The 21710-nt window shown below is 49.9% G+C and overlaps 1 protein-coding gene across 3 annotated transcripts; it reads left to right on the top strand.

Moving 5' to 3' along the window:
• Positions 1-7651: 7651 nt before the first annotated feature.
• On the top strand, positions 7652-16657 carry POP4 (POP4 homolog, ribonuclease P/MRP subunit). Of its 3 annotated transcripts, none has more exons than XM_045891172.2 (7): positions 7652-7895; positions 10072-10160; positions 11694-11917; positions 13342-13419; positions 13585-13646; positions 15273-15374; positions 16343-16657. In XM_045891172.2, the coding sequence occupies exons 1-7, from the start codon at positions 7889-7891 to the stop codon at positions 16477-16479; spliced, it is 699 nt and encodes a 232-aa protein (XP_045747128.1). In that variant the 5' UTR covers positions 7652-7888; the 3' UTR covers positions 16480-16657. The 3 variants fall into 3 exon arrangements, with proteins under 3 accessions (XP_045747128.1, XP_045747129.1, XP_045747130.1); XM_045891173.2 differs by having other exon boundaries at positions 7656-7895; positions 10072-10124; XM_045891174.2 differs by lacking the exon at positions 10072-10160 and having other exon boundaries at positions 7657-7895.
• Positions 16658-21710: the final 5053 nt, after the last annotated feature.

Below are 21710 nucleotides of genomic sequence, written 5' to 3' on the forward strand. Positions count from 1 at the left end.
TGTTCAGGTCCCCCACCACCAACACTCCCAGCTCCCCTTGTCAATCAACATGCCATGTTTAGACCAGGATACAGATCAAGGGGCGAGAGACGATCTTAATCTTGAGCTTCAGGGCCTGTGCCAGTTTGTTTATTTTTTTTAAGATTTTATTTATTTATTTGACAGAGACACAGTGAGAGAGGGAACACAAGCTGGGGGAGTGGGAGAAGGAGAAGCAGGCTTCCCGGGGAGCAGGGAGCCTGACGCGGGCCTTGATCCCAGGATCCCGGGATCATGACCTGAGCCGGAGGCAGACGCTTAATGACTAAGCCACCCAGGCACCCCAGGGACTGTGCCAGTTCTATGAACCTGCAGATAATGATGGCTGTCCTGTCCAACTGTGTCGTCTGTGCCAGGCTCTGCTTTAACATAGGCATCATCTCACTCTATGCCATATTTGTGTATTTATATATAAGGCAGGTCCTAACTTTCACAGATATGCACTTATTTAATAGTAGTTGAAGTTTAATCTTTTAAGCTTAAATATGAAACTTTTGAGTACTCAACCTAGCAGTCTGAATGTCTTAAAGCATCGATCTAAAGAAACCTGTCCAAAGAGAGCAAAATATGAACTGTAGAACTTAAAAGCATATGGGTGTTCTGAGGGGGTGGAAAACCATTTACCATGCTAATGGACACAAAAAGAAAGCTGGGGTGGCAATCCTTATATCAGACAAATTAGATTTTAAACCAAAGACTGTAATAAGAGATGAGGAAGGACACTATATCCTACTTAAAGGGTCTATCCAACAAGAAGATCTAACAATTCTAAATATCTATGCCCCTAACATGGGAGCAGCCAATTATATAAGCCAATTAATAACAAAAGCAAAGAAACACATCGACAACAATACAATAATAGTGGGGGAATTTAACATCCCCCTCACTGAAATGGACAGATCGTCTAAGCAAAAGATCAACAAGGAAATAAAGACTTTAAATGACACACTGGACCAAATGGACTTCACAGACATATTCAGAACATTCCACCCCAAAGCAACGGAATACACATTCTTCTCTAGTGCCCATGGAACATTCTCCAGAGTAGATCACATCCTAGGTCATAAATCAGGTCTCAACCGGTACCAAAAGATTGGGATCATTCCCTGCCTATTTTCAGACCACAATGCTTTGAAACTAGAACTCAATCACAAGAGGAAAGTCGGAAAGAACTCAAATACATGGAGGCTAAAGAGCATCCTACTGAAGAATGAATGGGTCAACCAGGAAATTAAAGAGGAATTAAAAAAATACATGGAAACCAATGAAAATGAAAACACAACTGTTCAAAATCTTTGGGATGCAGCAAAGGCAGTCCTAAGAGGAAAGTATATAGCAATACAAGCCTTCCTCAAGAAACAAGAAAGGTCTCAAGTACACAACCTAACTCTACACCTAAAGGAGCTGGAGAAAGAACAGCAAATAAAGCCTAAACCCAGCAGGAGAAGAGAAATCATAAAGATCAGAGCAGAAATCAATGAAATAGAAACTAAAAGAACAGTAGAACAGATCAACAAAACTAGGAGCTGGTTCTTTGAAAGAATTAACAAGATTGATAAACCCCTGGCCAGACTTATCAAAAAGAGAAGAGAAATGACCCAAATCAACAGAATTATGAATGAAAGACGAGAGATCACAACTAACACCAAAGAAATACAAACAATTATAAGAACATATTATGAGCAACTCTATGCCAGCAAATTAGATAACCTGGAAGAGATGGATGCATTCCTAGAGATGTATCAACTACCAAAACTGAACCAGGAAGAAATAGAAAACCTGAACAGACCTATAACCACTAAGGAAATTGAAGCAGTCATCAAAAATCTCCCAAAAAACAAAAGCCCAGGGCCAGATGGCTTCCCAGGGGAATTCTACCAAACATTTCAAGAAGAATTAATACCTATTCTTCTGAAACTGTTCCAAAAAATAGAAACGGAAGGAAAACTTCCAAACTCATTTTATGAGGCCAGCATTACCTTGATCCCAAAACCAGACAAAGACCCCATCAAAAAGGAGAATTACAGACCAATATCCCTGATGAACATGGATGCAAAAATTCTCACCAAAATACTAGCCAATAGGATCCAACAGTACATTAAAAGGATTATTCACCATGACCAAGTGGGATTTATCCCTGGGCTGCAAGGTTGATTCAACATCCGCAAATCAATCAATGTGATACATTAACAAAAGAAAGAACAAGAATCATATGATCCTCTCAATAGATGCAGAAAAAGCTTTTGACAAAGTACAGCATCCTTTCTTGATCAAAACTCTTCAGAGTATAGGGATAGAGGGTACATACCTCAATATCATAAAAGCCATCTATGAAAAACCTACAGTGAATATTATTCTCAATGGGGAAAAACTGAGAGCTTTCCCCCTAAGGTCAGGAACGCGGCAGGGATGTCCACTATCACCACTGCTATTCAATATAGTATTGGGAGTCCTAGCCACAGCAATCAGACAACAAAAAGAAATCAAAGGCATCCAAATTGGCAAAGAAGAAGTCAAACTCTCACTCTTTGCAGATGATATGATACTTTATGTGGAAAACCCAAAAGACTCCACCCCAAAACTGCTAGAACTCATACAGGAATTCAGTAAAGTGGCAGGATATAAAATCAATGCACAGAAGTCAGTGGCATCCCTATACACCAACAACAAGACAGAAGAAAGAGAAATTAAGGAGTCGATCCCATTTACAATTGCACCCAAAACCATAAGATACCTAGGAATAAATCTAACCAAAGAGACAAAGGATCTGTACTCAGAAAACTATAAAATACTCATGAAAGAAATTGAGGAAGACACAAAGAAATGGAAAAACGTTCCATGCTCATGGATTGGAAGAACAAATATTGTGAAGATGTCAATGCTACCTAGAGCAATCTACACATTCAATGCAATCCCCATCAAAATACCATCCACTTTTTTCAAAGAAATGGAACAAATAATCCTAAAATTTGTATGGAACCAGAAAAGACCCCGCATAGCCAGAGGAATGTTGAAAAAGAAAAGCAAAGCCGGCGGCATCACAATTCCGGACTTCAAGCTCTATTACAAAGCTGTCATCATCAAGACAGCATGGTACTGGCACAAAAACAGACACATAGATCAATGGAACAGAATAGAGAGCCCAGAAATAGACCCTCAACGCTATGGTCAAGTAATCTTCGACAAAGCAGGAAAGAATGTCCAATGGAACAAAGACAGTCTCTTCAACAAATGGTGTTGGGAAAATTGGATAGCCACATGCAGAAGAATGAAACTGGACCATTTCCTTACACCACACACAAAAATAGACTCCAAATGGTTGAAAGACCTCAATGTGAGACAGGAGTCCATCAAAATCCTAAAGGAGAACACAGGCAGCAACCTCTTTGACCTCAGCCGAAGCAACCTCTTCCTAGAAACATCGCCAAAGGCAAGGGAAGCAAGGGCAAAAATGAACTATTGGGACTTCATCAAGATAAAAAGCTTTTGCAAAGCAAAGGAAACAGTCAACAAAACCAAAAGACAACCGACAGAATGGGAGAAGATATTTGCAAATGACATATCAGATAAAGGGCTAGTATCCAAAATCTATAAAGAACTCATCAAACTCAACACCCAAAGAACAAAGAATCCAATCAAGAAATGGGCAGAAGACATGAACAGACATTTTTCCAAAGAAGACATCCAAATGGCCAACAGACACATGAAAAAGTGCTCAATATCGCTCGGCATCAGGGAAATCCAAATCAAAACCTCAATGAGATACCACCTCACACCAGTCAGAATGGCTAAAATTAACAAGTCAGGAAACGACAGATGTTGGCGGGGATGCGGAGAAAGGGGAACCCTCCTACACTGTTGGTGGGAATGCAAGCTGGTGCAGCCACTCTGGAAAACTGTATGGAGGTTCCTCAAAAAGTTGAAAATAGAGCTACCATATGATCCAGCAATTGCACTACTGGGTATTTACCCCAAAGATACAAAAGTAGGGATCCGAAGGGGTACGTGCACCCCGATGTTTATAGCAGCAATGTCCACAATAGCCAAACTGTGGAAAGAGCCAAGATGTCCATCGACAGATGAATGGATAAAGAAGATGTGGTATATATACACAATGGAATATTATGCAGCCATTAAAAGGAATGAGATCTTGCCATTTGCAACGACGTGGATGGAACTGGAAGGTATTATGTTGAGCGAAATAAGCCAAACAGAGAAAGACATGTATCATATGATCTCACTGATATGAGGAATTCTTAATCGCAGGAAACAAACTGAGTGTTGTTGGAGTGGGGGGTGGGGTGGGAGGGATGGGGTGACTGGGTGATAGACACTGGAGAGGGTATGTGCTCTGGTAAGCCCTGTGAATTGTGCAAGACTGTTGAATCTCAGATCTGTACCTCTGAAACAAATAATGCAATATATGTTAAGAAAAAAAAAGAAGAAGAAGAAGGTAGCGGGAGGGGAAGAATGAAGTGGGGGAAATCAGAGGGGTAGACGAACCATGAGAGATGATAGACTCTGAAAAACAAACTGAGGGTTCTAGAGGGGAGGGGGGTGGGAGGATGGGTTAGCCTGGTGGTGGGTATTGAGGAGGGCACATTCTGCATGGAGCACTGGGTGTTATGCACAAACAATGAATCATGGAACACTTCATCTAAAACTAATGATGTAATGTATGGGGATTAACATAAGAATAAAAAAAATTAAAAAAAAAAAAGCATATGGGTGTTCACTGTAGAATTCTTCCCATTTTCCTGCACATTTGAAGTCTTTCACAAGTTGTTCATGGGGAGGGGGATGATCATTTGCAATGATGCTCTCAAACTTTGACTTCCTATGGAATTTTCACAAAGCCACTAGTGGGAAAACACATGTGTAGCCATGTTTGAAAATTTATCACTTATAGGTGTAAAAAGAAAAACATTAAGAAAGTCTTATTTTCTCTGAATAAAATTTAGAAAATAGTCAAAAAGAAAAAAATAATCTCTCATAAGCTCACTTATACAGCCATTAAAAACTTCCTATATAAGAGCTACCATACGATCCAGCAATTGCACTACTGGGTATTTACCCCAAAGATACAAATGTAGGGATCCGAAGGGGTACGTGCACCCCGATGTTTATAGCAGCAGTGTCCACAATAGCCAAACTGTGGAAAGAGCCAAGATGTCCATCGACAGATGAATGGATAAAGAAGAAGTGGTATATATATACAATGAAATATTATGCAGCCATCAAAAGGAATGAGATCTTGCCATTTGCAATGACGTGGATGGAACTGGAGGGTGTTATGCTGAGCGAAATAAGTCAATCAGAGAAAGACATGTATCATATGACCTCACTGATATGAGGAATTCTTAATCTCAGGAAACAAACTGAGGGTTGCTGGAGTGGGGGGTGGGGTGGGAGGGATGGGGTGGCTGGGTGATAGACACTGGGGAGGGTATGTGCTATGGTGAGTGCTGTGAATTGTGCAAGACTGTTGAATCGCAGATCTGTACTTCTGAAACAAATAATGCATTTATAGTTAAAAAAAAAAAGATGAAGAATATAGCAGGAGGGGAAGAATGAAGGGGGGGAAATCGGAGGGGTAGATGAACCATGAGAGACTATGGACTCCGAAAAACAAACTGAGGGTTCTAGAGGGGAGGGGGGTGGGAGGATGGGTTAGCCTGGTGATGGGTATTAAAGAGGACACGTTCTGCATGGAGCACTGGGTGTTATACACAAACAATGAATCATGGAACACTACATCAAAAACTAACGATGTAATGTATGGTGATTAACATAACAATAAAAATTTTAAAAAAAATTCTATATAGTAATATGTCTTTCCAATCTTTCTTCTGTATACATTTAGTTTGGTGTTAATATTTTGTAACCTTTTAAAAAATTGTAATTTGTTTAATGGCTGTGTGATGTTCTATCATATTAAGTTTTATAAATGTACGATACTATAGTTCCCAAACCTAATTACTCACAAAATCACCTGGGAACATTTTTTTTTTTTAATACAGATTCTTAGGATTCACATACTAAATAAGAATCTCCAGGGATGATGAGGAATCTGAATTTTTGAAGCTCACCCTCTGATTGCAATGCATTTAATTAACCTACTAATTAATTAGCACATACTTCATTTATTTAATCCACTATTGTTGAATATCAAGTGGTTTCCAAGTTTTTACTATTGTAAGCAACAATCGCAATAATACAGGTATCTGTAAGGACAGGTGCCACTCTGCATACACAGACATTTACTTCCTGAAGAAATAAAGTGCTTTGTTTGGTTTTTTAAAAAACGATTTAGTGATCGGGAATTACAAAGTAACTGCAGTTCTCAGTGCTCACCCCAGCACAAGCAGGGAACTCCGAGGAAGACGGGCAGTCCTCCAAGCTGACTTGGAGGACGACTTCAGAAGGGGTCAATTGGGAGATAAAGAGTCCTAACAACCCTAAGAAAGAAGCTCTCAAAGACCGAAGTCTGCCTTCTCCCTTGTCACCATAACCACAAAGGTCCTGCTCAAAAGGGCCCCCTTGAGACTATAGCACTGAAATTGGCTCTTACTATCTTCTGCTGTCTCATGCTGCTATTTTAAAATTCACATTTGGCAGTTCACATGGTATGAATCCCCAAGAGCAGTTTCTCAAGCTTAGTCTCATAGACTCCTAACTATTCTCAGGCATCTTGAAGCGCAATACATTTAAATGCTGTAATTCCACTTTGATGGTAATATACATACAAGGTTCACGTTCAGCAGGACAAGCCACATTATAGCCACTGAAGTTCAGGCCTGCAGTCCTATGTTTAAGATCAAAATGGCACAAGGACACCACCCAAAAACAATTAAAACAATATTTCCCAAACTAGGATCTGTGTACATAAAACCTCAGGGTTCCTAGAGAATTTTTGTTCCCTTAAAAGGGCTTTATACCTTACTGGAAGTTGAGACCCACTGACTTGAAGTGGAGGGGCTAAACTGCTCTCCTGAACCGCACTCCGCAGTGCCGCACACCGGGTCACTTGTGCGAGGTCTGCACCAGGCCTTCCAGCCACAATTCTTGGACCCTCCCCCAGAACAATGAGCATCACTTCCTTGCCTTTTAACTTCCGGACAGAAACTAACATTCTGGGCCTCAAGAAAACGTTCAGACTATCAGGCCCAACCCACTCACAGCTGATGGGAAAAGGGAGGTCGGTGATGGGAAGTGCCTTAAGCGAGGTCACAGCTAGTTTAGCAGCAGGGCAAAACTGGAGCGTAAGCCGTCTATCCCAACTTCAGTGCCTCGGCTAATCCGTAGAGAAGGCCGATTAGAGACCCCACGTACCTCATTCCCACCATCCGCGACCCCTTTCTGTCCTCCCCTGATACCCTAAGTCCCCGTGGTCCTCTTCAGGTCGGCTCGCCCCGCTCTACTCCAGCTCTTCACAAGCAGTCCACACGCCCTAACCGCAACCCCACGGCTTCTGGCCTTCCCGCCCACCTACAGTACACGCGAGCTGAGAAATCCCCACGAAGCAGAGACAACCTCAGGCCTAGCAGGGCCTCTGGGGGCAGCGGAGCAGCCCTCAAGGCGCATGCGCTACCGTAAGTCGGCGCCCATCATTGACGTCACAGGGGACGTCATTCGCGAGCCCGCGCGCTTGCGACCTCGGCTGAGAGCTGGAGCATCTCGGTCTGGCGACTTGGCGTGGCGCGCGAGCTCGGGCACAAGAAGTCGCTCCAGCCCCAACTTTGACAAGAGAAGTTCTGATGGCCGAGGGCTGCTGAAGACAGTGAAGAGAGGTCAAGAGTGAGGGACGCCCGCAGAAAACGTCACCAGAGCGCACCGGAAGCGGCCGAGGATGAAGAGTAAGCGAGGTTGAAGGCCTCTAAGCTGGGGAGGGGTGGGATGTAAAGGGTCGGGAACTTGGTGCTGGTAGGTGAACGGGTTCGCAGCGGAGACCGAATGAAACTGCTAGGGGAATGTCCCGCCTTACATAAGTGAAACCGAGGCCTAGAGTCCCAGTTGGCCTGGCTCAGACTCTGAGCTCGAGATGGATGTCAGAGCTGGCGACAGGTCCCCAAGGGGCCTGCTTAGTGTGCTAAAGGAGGGCCCAAGGCCTGGGGCCGACTTGGCCGCTACCTGCCACCTGGTGACAGTGGTTAAGGCCCCGATCCTCTCCACGACCTGGTTTACCCTTCGGTGAGGTACTGATAGTGGTGCCTGCCCAGCCTGCTCTTCCGGGAAGGACCCTTGTCTGGTGGAAAGCGCTGGGAGCGTGCTGAGGAATGGTATCGTAACCCAGGACTTTGGGAGTTGAGCGGAGAATAGCTGTGCCAAGGAAGGGAGCAAGCACCCAGGGCAGTTATAAGCAGGGGAGTGCAGACGCAGTAAAAGAGGTCTTTGGACCAGTATGTTCATTTCCACCTCTGCCCCTCCCTATTTCTGTGATCAAGTTATGTGTCTCAGTATATCTGAGCTTCAGTTTTCTCATGTGCATTATAGGATCATACCTACTTTAAAGGATTGTTCAGAAAAATAATGAGGTAAAATGTGTAGCTTTTAGCCAGGTGCATGGCAAGTAATGAGTGCTCAATAACTGTTAGATGGGTATTGTTCCAGAAAAGACTTTCAAGTCTAATCGAAGCACCTGTGACAGTTGAAGCAAAGTCATTCCTGGGTTTGCTCTTTAGAAACAGGTTTTAATGCCATTCTTGCATTTGGAGGAGAATCAGACTCTGTATATAATATAATATACTGTGTATATTGTATAATACAAACACTTTGGTTTGCTTGTTCAGATGTACTCAAGGAAGCACAAGGGAGCTGGGGTGGGATTTACAGAGTGTCCTGTAAACCAGATTTTCGAGTCTTTTGACACTTAAACCAGGCCTTTGTCTTATACTTATTCCATTGATACCCATACTCTGTCCCCAGAACCATGTTTTTCTTCTTCACACAAATGAAGTAAGAAACAGGAGTGTGGAGTTTTTAGAGGTGAAACCACATTGATCAATATATATTTTGAGCTTGAAGAAAGACCTACTGTGTTTTATCAGTGTAGAACACCATCTATTGTATGATACACCTCAATTTCATAGACATTAAAATGTGAAAAATCTTTTTTTTTTTTTAAACATCTTACAGTCAACAAAATGTGGTATCTCCAACCATCTGCATCCTGGGAAGCTCTATCATATAACTTTTAAATGAGTTACTTAATTAGACTTACAGAGCAACTATTCAAGCTCCTAACCAGTCAACTCCTAGTATGGTCTACTGAACTGCAGTAGCATCTGAAACTTGTTAGAAATACAGGATCCGGGGGTGCCTGGGTAGCTCATTGAGTTAAGCATCTGCCTTCAGCTTAGGTCATGGTCCCAGGTTCCTGGAATGGAGCCCCGCATCAGACGCCCTGCTCAGTGGGGAGTCTGCTTCTCCTTCTCTGTCTCTCTGACCCCCCCCCCCAGCTTCTGTATGCTTTCTCTTCTCTCTCTCTCTCTCTCAAATGAATAAATTAAAAAAAAAAAAAGAGAGATGCCGGATCTGGGAGTGGGGCCCAAGTATCTACATTTTAATAAGAACCTAGAGATTCCTACATGCATTAATATTTGAGAAGCATTGTTTTATTTTTATTTCTTTTTAAAGATTTATTTAATTGAGAGAGAGAGCCCTCGGAGGGGAGGGGCAGAGGGAGAGAGAGATTCTCAAGCAGACTCCCCTAGAGCTCAGAGCCAGATACAGGACTCAATCCCAGGACCCCGAGATCATGACCCGAGCCAAAATCAACAGTTGGACATTCAACTGACGGAGCCACCCAGGCACCCCGAGAAGCACTGTTTGAAAGCACACTCTTGGAACTCCTAAGCGGGGCGGCCAGAGGCTATAATAAGAGGCATCCAAGAAGCCTGAGCTCTTTGTAGCACCCCATCTTCTCCTGTATCTAAATAAGCATAGTTAGTTTCATAGTTAGAAAAGTCGTGGGTCTTATAGCCATACCCAAATTGAGTTGATCATTTCTTGTTGTTTGTTTGAATTCCCCAGGTGTGGTCTACCATGCCTTTTCTCAGGAAGAGGCCAAAGAGTTCGACGTTCAGGTACAATGCATGGCAGGAAGTCTGGGAGCAGCAGAGGTGATGACAAAGATGGCTTGATACTCTAGTACTGCTTTAGATGTCCTTCCCACATCTTACTCCTCATCTTTCCAGTAGACGAGTTAGGCTCAGTCAAGATCTGTTGTTCTGATGGCCTATTTCCATATGCTGGCCTCTTTTTCCCTTGTTCAGTTAACTGGGACCTCTTGCTCCTGTGTCATCTCCCACTGTGTAGGGGACCCTGGGCTGTGCCCAGCTGAAACCTGTCCTGGTGAGCAGTGTCATTTATCCTTGTCACTGTGCTCCCTTTACTCTTGAAGAGGGCAGGCAGATCAATTTCCTCAGTGGAATTTATGGATTATATCTGGATGCTGCGAACATGCTTTGTCAGTTTGGCAGAAACTCCACTGGGGACTCCTAATGAGGGAGTTAACATGAAATTAAGATTTTAAAAGACTGATACACCTTTTTTTGGTTTCCTCATGAAGAAGAGCCACATAGGTATTTAAAAGAAGCAAATAATTGTCCTGTCACAATAATAATAATGATGACAATGAATCTTTAGTTAGTATCTAAAGGTGCAAAGCCGAAGCTGACTGCCATCCTTACTGTGAGCTGTCTTGAAGATTGAGTGTCTCACATCATACCCTCGCCACCCTGCTTCTCCATAAGGGAGAACATGATTGATTATTGACACATTAGCTTCATGGGGTTGGCAGCCTGGTTAGCGCAACAGGGGTTCAGGAAATCCCCAGCCAAGAGGCAGGACCTGGGCAGGCGGTGCCGCCTGGGCTGTGGCCAACCTAGGACATGGGCAGCTGAATGAGGAGTAGACGGTGGAAGTCCCAACATGAGAGGCAGTGACGTTCGGAGTTCTCTCAAGAACTAGGAGTCTGTGCTAGGTCACGGTCAAATGCTGTTCTGCTCTATGTGGGAGAGAGTGAGCGCAGGAGGCTGAGATGCGCTGCTACTTCCTTCCCCCAAGTGCTGTGGGAGCAGACCTAGTGAGTAGCCGTGACATGTCCATGGGGCCAAAGGCACGTAAAGAGGATTGCAGCGTGGGCACCATGTAAAATTCCTACCCCCCCAAGGCGTGGCCCACCCTGGGGCACCAGGAGGTACCATTTTCCCAAGTGTTAGGATCATTTCCTTCGAGGCCATAGCTTGGTTCTACTCTGAGCTTGCCCTCATCTGGTCACGACTGAATAAATATTGTTGTCATACATTTCTCAAGCTTTCCTCCCTGCCAAGAATCAGAGAAGTCTTTTCTTCCTAATGTAAAGGGTTGGGGTTTTTTTAAATCCTCGTCAAAATAACCTCAGAGAAGTGGAGTAGGAAGTTGACTTTGACGTGGCTGTTTTGTGCGGCAGTCGCGAATTGGTATTTGAGTGTGACTTTCCCATCTGGACAGCTGTGGGTGGCTCACATTCAGCAGATGAGAGGCTGTGTGAGGCTCAGTCGGGACACAGATGGGTCAGTGAAGGCATCCCATCTGCGGTGTGTCGGAGGGCCTGGGGTCGGGGGCTGCCCCCACCAGAACAGTGGGCACCATGCCACCCTGTCCCCATGCAGCTTCTGGGAGCCCAGCAGGCCGAGGCCTTCGTGAGGGCCTTCCTGAAGCGCAGCACGCCCCACATGAGCCAGCAAGCCCGTGAGGACCAGCTGCAACGCAAGGCTGTGGTCCTGGAGTACTCCACTCGCCGGAAGCAAAAAGAGAAGAAAAAAAAATCCAAAGGCCTCTCCGCCAGGCAGAGGAGGGAGCTGCGCCTCTTTGACATTAAGCCAGAGCAGCAGAGGTATGCCAAGCCCTTCCTGCCTTTCTTCCTGAGGCAGCTGGATCTTCCTGGAGCGGGTGTGGATTTGGGAAGCCCAGTAGCAGGGCTGGCAGCCCCTTTTCCCCTGAAGCTAAGGGAGCCTCTCCCACTTCTGCCACAAGGGGGCAGCCTTCCTTTACCAATTCAGACTAGGTTTGCACTTGGCTTTTGAAGCAAGTCACAGTGAGGCTTTTGCTGTTTTACTGTCTGGCTTCGGTCCTAGCCTTAACTAATGAGACCCATACCATAAGTGAGTCTGTTACCCATGGCAACAGGCTGTTTGTCTTTCAGCTTTCCTACAACAAGAGGAACTGATGTATCTTAATATATACCCTTTCTAGCTTTTAATAGCACTAGACAGAATCATCCACTGGGTTTTATTGCCAAAGAGCATGCTGCCCACGTGTTTCAGAAGTTTCTGAAAAGGAGGCATCAGTCTGTGGGAGGACGTGAGCCTCCCTCCAGCTGACACTGCATCATCCCTCCTTGGCCATGCTCCTGCATATGCTCGTCTTCGGACTGTTTGTAGACCTTCGCTCCAAGATCTGTAGCCAAATAGCCTCCCACAGGACAAAATCAGTCGCTTTGTCCGTTACCTCGCTTGCACAAAGAGCTGGGCTTTGGGTGGCGGAAGGGGCAGCTGCCTACCCAGGTTTCCTCTGGTGTCCTCTGTTGTCTGCACCATGGAGCCCACTTCGAGTTTGAGCCTGAGGTTCTCCTTGGTCGGACCAACAGTTCCCTGCAAGAGCGTCCCCATGAGGCACGAGGACCAGTAATAATGACCCCAGAGGAAAGCCTTTGAGGTTCTCTCACCTGGCCCTCCCCTGTGTCCCACAACTTGCTCACTCACCTTCCAGACAGACCTATTCCCTTATGTGGGGACGTCCCTGGCAGCCAGCAACTCCTGTTTACTCCCCTCACCAGGTCAGCTCTTGTAGCAGAAGACCTCAAAGAGCAGTGGTTAAGCAGGACTGAAGTTTTATTTCATGAAAGCAGTCCAGATGAGCACTTCCCCCGCCGCCTGGCCCCCGGGCTGGTGGCACAGACTCGGCAGTGCCGCCCTGGGAGCACCCTGCTTCTCCACCATCTGTGCATGGTGCCTCCTGGTCTGAGGGGTCTGCTGGAGCTCCAGCTATCCAGGCTGCATCTTCCAGCAGGAAGGAGGGAGGGGCAAAGGAGGGCACCCCCTTCCTCCCCTCCTTAAGCCTCAAGAGGGTTCTAGCAGCAGAAACTGAGGTTCAGGAGGGGGAAGCACTGGATTGTAGTCAGTCGGGTTATCCAGTCTAGAACTAGCATCCGCAGCCAGTCCCCAGTGACCCAGCTTGGGGTCCTTGGCATCAGGCCATGCTCTGTGCTCTTGTCCCAAGCTCATGTCACCTAACTTTTTACTTCTAACTTTGCCACAGGTACAGTCTTTTTCTCCCTCTACATGAACTCTGGAAACAATACATCCGGGACCTGTGTGGTGGTCTCAAGCCAGACACGTGAGTTGCATGTCTGAACCCTTGCTCTCTGGGGCAGAACCCAAGGCTTACGATGACTGTACACGCAGCCTTCCGAGCCAGCTGGCTGCAGAAGTTTGTAGACCTGTGTGCGCCCTTGGAACTCTTGATCATGCTCAACACTGAGGGCTTCTGTTTCCGTCCTAGGCAGCCACAGATGATTCAGGCCAAGCTGTTAAAGGCAGATCTTCATGGGGCTCTTGTTTCAGGTACCTTGCCTAAGAGCATATGGTCCCCCGCATGCCCACGCCATCACTCAGTGGCAGCGTGGCCCTGTGCCACAGGGCTAGACACACTCCTTGTCACGTGGGTATTTCCAGGTCACCAGCATTGAGGGTGGGAGATGACTAGCTACCTGAGCCGTTCTGGCCACTTTTTGAATACACTCTGAATGGTCTTCGTGTGCCTTTCCACACAGGGACCCCTAGTGCTCTCCCAGGGGGCACACAGCTGGTGGCACGTGCCCCCAGCCCTGAACAGAAAGTCCCTTTCATCCATCTGCCCGCAGTTGCCAGTCTCAGCAGGGACTCTCAGCTCCCAGTGGCGTCTCCAGGGCAGACCTTCCCGTGAACGTCTTCATTCATCCAACCGCCACTGCACACAGCCACCCACATGTCCAGGAGGCATCACACTTTTCTGTACGCACAACAACTCTGGCCTCCTCACCTCAGCCCCTGCCCCAGCGTTCCCCAGCTCCGGTCATGGTACCAGTGTTTACGCTGGTTGTTCAGGCCCAAAACCTGTGTGGGATCGTGTTTCTTCTTCCCTGATGCCTCAGCACCAATCCATCAGCATGTCCTAGCACCCGAATCTGAGCCACCACCGTCTCCCCTGGGTTCCTGTACAAGCTACCTAACCCTCTCCCTGCTGACACATTGCTTCTCCCCCAACCAGGCAGCCAGAGGGAAGGTTTTATACCAAAATTCAGGCCGTGTTTGTCTTCTGCTTCCTTACTGTGGTCTAAAAGGCCTCTCTGACTTTATCAAGCACCAGGTCTAACCACACCGGCCTGCTTTCTGCTTCTCACACGCCAGGCTTGGCCCCACCTCGGGGCTTTTGCATTTGTTCCTTCCCTCTGCCCAGAGTTCTGTGTGTTCACAGACTGACTGCTTCTCAGTATTCAGGTCCCTACTCAGATGTCACTCCCTCTGAGGGCCTACGGGTGACCCTCCTCCCCATCACCTTCTGTTTTTTCTTCATAACAGTTACCACTATCAGAAAATGCAGTTGTCTGACATGGTACACATTTCCCTCCTACCGTTAGAACATCAGCTCCTTGAGAGCAGAACCTAGAACGGTCTTGTTCACTGCCGTGCCCGGCACCGACCTCAGACAGCGCCAGGCACGTAGGAGGTGCTCAGTGCACGGCTGCAGGTTACGCTGGGACATGGGTCAGGAGAGCTGAGGGGCCAGCTGCCTGTGGTAGCAGCTCGCCTCACTCACTGCCCCACAGCCCGCAGCAAGATTCCATGCTGGCCAGAGTTTGGGACGTCATGGGAAGGCCATGACGGACAGGTGTTCCTTCAGATCCCATCAGTGACACTTGGCCCCGTCCCAGCAACCTGTGGCTCTTGGTGGTGCTGGACACACACATGACCTCTTGGCTCCATAGTCCCTCCCAAGACACCCATGGCTGCAGGCCCTCCAAAGGACACCTTGTCGAAGCAGCCCAGAGACTGTAGAGCCACAGGCAGGGGATTGGGACCCGGGGTTCTCATCCAGCTTGGTCCCTGTCCAGCTGAGGAGCCCCCCACTCCCCACCGCCCCCACCTAGCTGGTTGTGGCTCCCCCAGCACCACCGAGGCTGAGGCCTTGAATGCCCTTTTCCTTTGCAGTCACAAAATCCAAATGCCCCTCCTATGTGGGTGTTACAGGAATCCTCCTACAGGAAACAAAGCACGTTTTCAAAATCCTCACCAAAGAAGACCGCCTGAAAGGTATGTAACTGTCTCAGGGTGTTGGGGCCTGTGGCCCACCCGGCTTCGTCAGCCCTTTCCCCGTGGCTTCAGCGGGTCGGTTTGGTCTCGCACATCAGCACAGATTGCAGATACCTGCTGACCGTGCATTGCACGCCTGGCGAGCGCACCCCCTGCCCTCATGGCTCTCCCCAGGGCATCTTGGAGCCCAGGCAGCAGCCGCAGCCAGATGCGCTGGGAGGAAGGGCTGCCTGGCTTGCTTCCAGATACGTGGGTCTGTTTCCATGCCTGAGACCCTCCCCTGCCCCAGAGCTGCCGCCCGCCGGAGGAGCGGAGCTAAGCAGACCGTGAGGGGAGCTAGGGTAGTGCCCGTCCCTGGAGTTCCAGGATCTTGCCCTTTCTGGTGACCCTTTGGGTTCCGGGAAGGCAAGTGCAGGCTCACCGACCAGGTGTGCCAGAGCTCGTTGTTCTAGCAGAGACGAGCGTACGCAGCCGGGCTGTCGAGATTTCCACACCCCTTGCCCACAAATCTGAGATTGTGAAACCAGTGGGAGGTTTTGGTTCCTTTAATTTTGGAGCTTGATTTTTCTCTTTGCTTCCTTCCGCTTCCCTGTTTATTCTTGTCTCATTTTAAACCTCAGAAAGTGGTGTCTATGTGTCGTCACTGAGCATAAAGCCCTGAGTCCATCTGAAAATTATGTGGGAAGACCTGCTTCTGGCACTTTTTCTGGGAGTTTGGCTTAGAGCCTTTGACCCTGAAAATTAGGTGTTGAATTATATTTAAAATCTGAATAAATCGGTCCCTATGGCAAAATAGAGCCGTATAATCCTGGTGCTGCTAAAGCTTTGTGGACTCTCCCTTTTCTTATTAGCTTACGTGTTAATACAGACATTTTAGGAATAGTATCGTGCATCAACGTGAACTTACCTGTCAGGATTTTTTTCCCTTGTCCTTTTTCCTCCTGTTTGTTTGTTTGTTTGTTTTTCAGTTGTCCCCAAGCTAAACTGTGTGTTCACAGTGGAAATCGATGGCTTCATTTCCTACATTTATGGAAGCAAATTCCAGCTTCGGTCAAGTGAGCGATCTGCCAAGAAATTCAAAGCAAAGGGGACAGTTGACCTGTGAGGTCTTTGCTGCGGAGACGATTGTGACCCCAAGGTCATTGAGAGAAAAGCCTGGCAGGATAAGCACAGGTTGACCTGACTGGTGGCATGATTAGGTTTTTATTTTGCGTCCTTTTCTGTGTCTCCTGAGTGTTCTGTGATGAATCCGCTGTTTATGTAATCATAAAACATAAACAAATCCCTGAGTTTTTTCTTTTGCTCCAGGAGAAGCAGCGGTGCCGGTCACTTGGCTTTGTCCGTGTGACCCGCTGGGCCCCCGCACTGGAGGAGAAAGGCCCTGGGGAGGGAACGCGAACTCCGACTCTGACGGGAGAGCAGGAAGGCCTCGCTCGGGGCCACTGCGCCTCCCCGAGGTTCGGGGTGCGCCCGTCCGTGTGGGGTCTGTGGCTTGTCAGGTCCAGAGTCGGCTCGGATGCGCTCCCGCTGCCGCCATCAGTCCCTGTGCCGCAGGTCGCAGGTCCCAGCACCACCAGGGACAGGGCAGCTGGCCCGGCTGCTGAGCCCTGTGCTCGGATGGCCTGGTTTTGCCAAAACGGACTCAGCCTCCGTGCTCGCTCGGCCAGGGCCTCGCCACTTGAGAGCATTGAGCTGGGATTTGACCCCCACGGTCTGGCTGCAGAGCCATGCTTTTGACCACAGGGATGAGAAGACCCTGCTTTACGTGTGTAATGTGGTCACCTGGGCTCCGCTGAGGAGGTCCCTGCCTTCCACGGAGCGTCCGAATGTGCCACGCGGGTAACGGCCTGGGTGCTACGACTCCCTCAAGCACTCTGCTCGTGCCCACTGCCCTGTAAGGGAAAAGGCGGCCAACGTGTAAACATGCAGCTGCTTTCCAGAATCGTTGGTGCCACTTGGCTTGTGAAATCGGGTTTTCATGGCGCAGACTCCAGTTTCCGTGTGAATGGCTGTTGCCTTAGTAGCCTTCTCTCCCCCCTTCCCCATGGACACTTGACAAAGAACACTCACCACTGTCCTGCCTGTTTCCAGGATGCCCTGTTGTCCCCACAGCCCACCCGGGGGCCACCGGGTCCTGTGCCCTGAGGACCGTGCCGTCCCCCGAGGGCCCAGGCCAGGCAGAACGCCGGCCCCCAGGGAGCATCCCGATGAAGCTGCGCTAGCTGCCCCCCAGAACCGGGCTGAGGCCTCAGCTGCGGCACAGGGCCGGTGGGTGGGGGGCGCTGTGGTAGCTTGCAGTCCAGTCTCCCACCTCCACTGCCCTGGGAGCACGACCCCAGTACAGCTGCGGCCTTGGAGGTGTGGGCCTGTGGGAGACACAGCTACACCGGCCTCATGTGTCAGTCCACGCAGCGGAGAAACCGGAGAGGCCCGCGGAGCAGCAGAGTGGTGACCACCTCGGGACGAGACTCCGGAGCCCCAGGGCCAGGAGACAGCAGCCCAGGGACCCACTGGTCTCTAAGAAGTGAGTGGACCCGAGGGCCCGTTCTATTCCCCAGAGCCGAGTCTGTGTGTGGAGGACCGGACCTTAGTGTAGGGCCCACAGAGGACAGGCCGGAGCCTCTCCAGGGGAAGAAAAGGATGAAGCACCTGGAGGGGAAGGTGAGGGACGGCACGGGTCATGGCCACTGTGTTAGCTTGGACTGCCGTAACAAAACTCTGCAGATGGGCTGTGTAAACAACAGAACATTCTTCTGCACCGCTCCAGAGGCTGGAAGTCCAAGATTAAGGTGCCCTCAAGGTTGGGGTCTGGTGAGTGCTTTTTCCTCGGCCACCTTCTTGCTGTGTCCTCACGTGGCCTTCCTCGGTGCACGCCTGTGGGGAGAGAGAGAGATCTGTTGTCTCTTCCTCTTCTTCTTAGGACACCAGCCCTATGGGATACAGCTCCACCTTTATCACCGCATTTCACCTTTTTCTCTTTTTCTCAGTGCAGCCACATTGGGAATGAGGACTTTGACAGGAATTTGTGGGGACGTAGTTCGGTCCATGATAGCCGTGGAGCTGCCCCACCCAGAACAGGAGCCCCCTGCTGGAGCCCCTCAGAAAGGCCACAGTACCCACCCTGGCTCCCATCCTCAGACCCTGGCCTGGCCTGCCCGCACCCCTGCTCAGGGGCCTTGTGCCACTAGTCAGTTCAGCCAGCGCAGCTGCTGGACCCCGAACTGCCCTCACCCCTGGGTTCCAGGACTGGCTCAGACAGGAACTTAGGGCCAGCCGCCCCTCCATCACCAGCTTCCCTTCCACTTCTGCAAACCACTGAGCTCCTCTCTCACCCTCCCATCGGGGCCAGGCACAGTGGTGGGGCAAGAAACACATGCACAGGTGGCAGGGCGGACAGGGAGGCTCCCTGGAGGAGGGGGCTCAATCCAGGCAGCTGTGGGATGTGAAGAGTGACACGGGCTCAGGACCAGGCCGGCAGAGCAGTCGTGGAGGCCCCAGGACATCACCTGCCCATGAGACCCGGGGCCAGCAGGAAGGAAGGTGGGAAGGGGTGGGGGGGCTCTGGCCACCGGTCCCAAACCCATAGGAGGTGCGTCAGGTTCTGCCCGGTTCAGTGGGAAGAGAGAGGTGCTAGAGAAGTTGTAAGCCACGGGGCAAGGTGCGGAATCCTGCTGACCCATTCGCCCAGTACTGATGTCTTTGGGGACCTCCGTGTCACCATCTGGCAAGTGGGGCCATGAGACCAGATGAGGGTTTCCTGAAGGGGGATCCTGGAACTTCCTGCGTCTGCATCGGGGTCAGCAGGACACCTGTTAAAAGCAGCCAGCTCCTGGGCTGCAGTCAGACTCCAGGGGCAGGGCCCAGACAGCTTTGTGGGTCTCTCAGACCCCAGCTGCCTCCTCCATCACTGAAGTGTGAGGATCGTGGACTCCGGATGGTGTCTAAAGTGTCTTCCAGCTCTGACGTCTGGACTGTGATAGAAGATTTGGGACTCTCGGGATGGTGTTTTCCGGATGCTGGAAAAAGATTGTCAGATGATGGATCTCTCGGGTCCTGAAGAGTAAACATGAACATTCCCCCCCGACAAGCCATAAATTATGGTAAAAAGCTTTCTTTCTGGACAATGGCTTTGGTTTTAATTTAGTTTGCATTTCTTAGCTATAATGCCTAATTAAGACATCTGTGAAATGTCTATAATATTAATTTAATAGGGGGGTTCTAATAGAACTGTATTGGAATTGTCCATTTAATTAACCTCGTGGGCCTTTAATAGATGTCTTAAATAGACATCATTAACAAGAGTGCTAGACAAATTAGAGTCAATAACATTCTTGGTAATTTTTCCTGAGCTGTGAAGGACGAGCGTTGCTAAGTAGACAGACGCAAGGACGGGCTGCACAGAGGAGTGTGGGGGCCAGCATCCCCAGCAGGGCTCCAGCATGGGTAGGGCCCCCAGTGGGGTTCAGCCATACTGCGCCCTGGCCTCCCCTTCGAGCACCTGCACACACGACACTTGCTGGCCTGGGCCCTCAGACCAAGCTCTGGGTGAGGAGAGGATGGCTAGGGAGGAAGATGGACCTAAATCCTGGGTCGCTGCATGACTCACGTTGAGACGGGACAGACGAGGATGGGGCAGGATGGGCTGGGACAGGGGGCTGGAGTGGGGTGAGGGGGGGGAAGTGGGGAGCATGCCCATTTTGCCCCCACCACTCCGCGGAGCAATCTTGCTCAGATGAACTGCACTTCCAAAGCCAGGGCACGGTTGCCCATCTCCACATCTCAGGGGGCCTCTCAGGGTGACAGTTAACCATGCCCTCCCTCCTGAGGCACCTCTGTGTCCCCACACCCCTGACTGTCCCCTGCCTCCTGGCCACTCCCTCTCTGTCCTTTCATGGATCCTCCTCCTCTTCCAATCTTTAAGTGTTGGAATGCCCTGAACTCTGTCCTTGGACTCCTCACCTTTCCACTTAGCTGGTCTCACCCACGACTTCCAGCACACTTGACTCAGAAGATAGTGTTGGCAGCCCTGCTGCTCCCCATCCCCACTCCCGAATCCGGAGCTTTATCACCTGCCTCTCCTAATCCCAGTGGGAGCTCCTGTGAGCTCACGATGACTCACTCCACTTTGATGCTGCTGTGTCCCCAGTGATCTGGAAGCACTCGCTGACCTGGAATGGGTGCTCTGAACATTCATTGGGGGATGGACACCACTGCTCATTGACCTTCCCACCTGCATATGCAGTGGCATCCTGAGCTGCCATGGCTGGGCAAGAATCATGGACTCCCCAAGTGCGCTCCGCCTCCCCCCCACCTCAGTGATTGTCCTCTGTCTCCCCACTTACTTAGGCCAGAAACGCAGGAGCCCTCCCACCTGCCGGGAGTTCACACCTGCCCCCCATCCGGCTCTCCCTCGTCTGCCCTGTGCCTGCTCTCAGTCACCCACCCACCGCCCCTCGAGGCCTCCCTGCCTCCACGTGTGGCCCCACCACAGCCAGGTGACCTTTGTGAAGCAGGACTCAGATCGTGTCAATCTTCTGCCCAAAACCCACAAGTGACTTCCCAGTACGCTTAGAATTAAACCCGGCATCTGACCAGGGTCATCAAGGGCCCCCCAAGACCTAACCCCAGCCTGCCTCTCCCAGCTCCCCAGTGTCCCCCTCCCCCACTGTGCCTTCTACACAGCACTGTCCCACTCAGACCGTGGGCACCTTCCCGGCAGCCCCCACCTCCGCACTCCGCTCCCCCCGCTGGCCTCCCTCCCTCTCAGCGGCCCCCCCAGCGGTCCCTTAGCATGCAACCTCATTTCCCAGGTACACAGCACTTGCCAGGAACCTTCCCTGCTGGTTCATCGTCCTTTTCTTCCTCCAGAACCTAGACTCCGTGAGCATCAGGACTTGGCCTGGCTTGTCCACCACTGTAACCGTTGTAACCTCAGTGCCATCCAGAACCCTGCCCTCCACGTCCTGAGGGTTCCGTCAAATACTTGTCTGACCCAACACAGTGAGCCAAGGGTGTGGCCCTAATGGTGGCTAAGGGTGGCCGCACACAGCCGCGGTGACCCCCATCTGGCCCCGACAGACGCCTTTCACAGCAGAGCGGCGCCGCGCCCTGAGACCCCCAGGCTCCCCCAGCGTTTCAGGCGGGCGGGCGCCCCCGATAGCAGCAGCGCCCAGGTGCCGTGGCGGCCCTGCCCCTCCTGCTTCCCAGCCAGGTGAGCTTATACGCCACGAGGCGCTGTGACCTGCAGCGGGCGTGGAGGGACCTTTCTGTCATCTCCAGCTTCACCCACGGGACCCAGGGTGCAGGGGGAGGCAGGTGTGGCTGGTGCTGGGCGAC

The sequence above is a fragment of the Mirounga angustirostris genome, unplaced genomic scaffold, assembly GCF_029215605.1.
Source record: "Mirounga angustirostris isolate CCGP_5_RB_7025 unplaced genomic scaffold, mMirAng1.0.hap1 SCAF_16, whole genome shotgun sequence".
Taxonomy (NCBI): domain Eukaryota; kingdom Metazoa; phylum Chordata; class Mammalia; order Carnivora; family Phocidae; genus Mirounga; species Mirounga angustirostris.

Bases quoted from the DNA above. Each gene is read 5' to 3' on its own strand.
- POP4 (XM_045891172.2), top strand. The intron at 11,918-13,341 runs GTATGCCAAGCC...ACTTTGCCACAG, and splicing joins ATTAAGCCAGAGCAGCAGAG to GTACAGTCTTTTTCTCCCTC. The intron at 13,647-15,272 runs GTACCTTGCCTA...TTTCCTTTGCAG, and splicing joins TCATGGGGCTCTTGTTTCAG to TCACAAAATCCAAATGCCCC.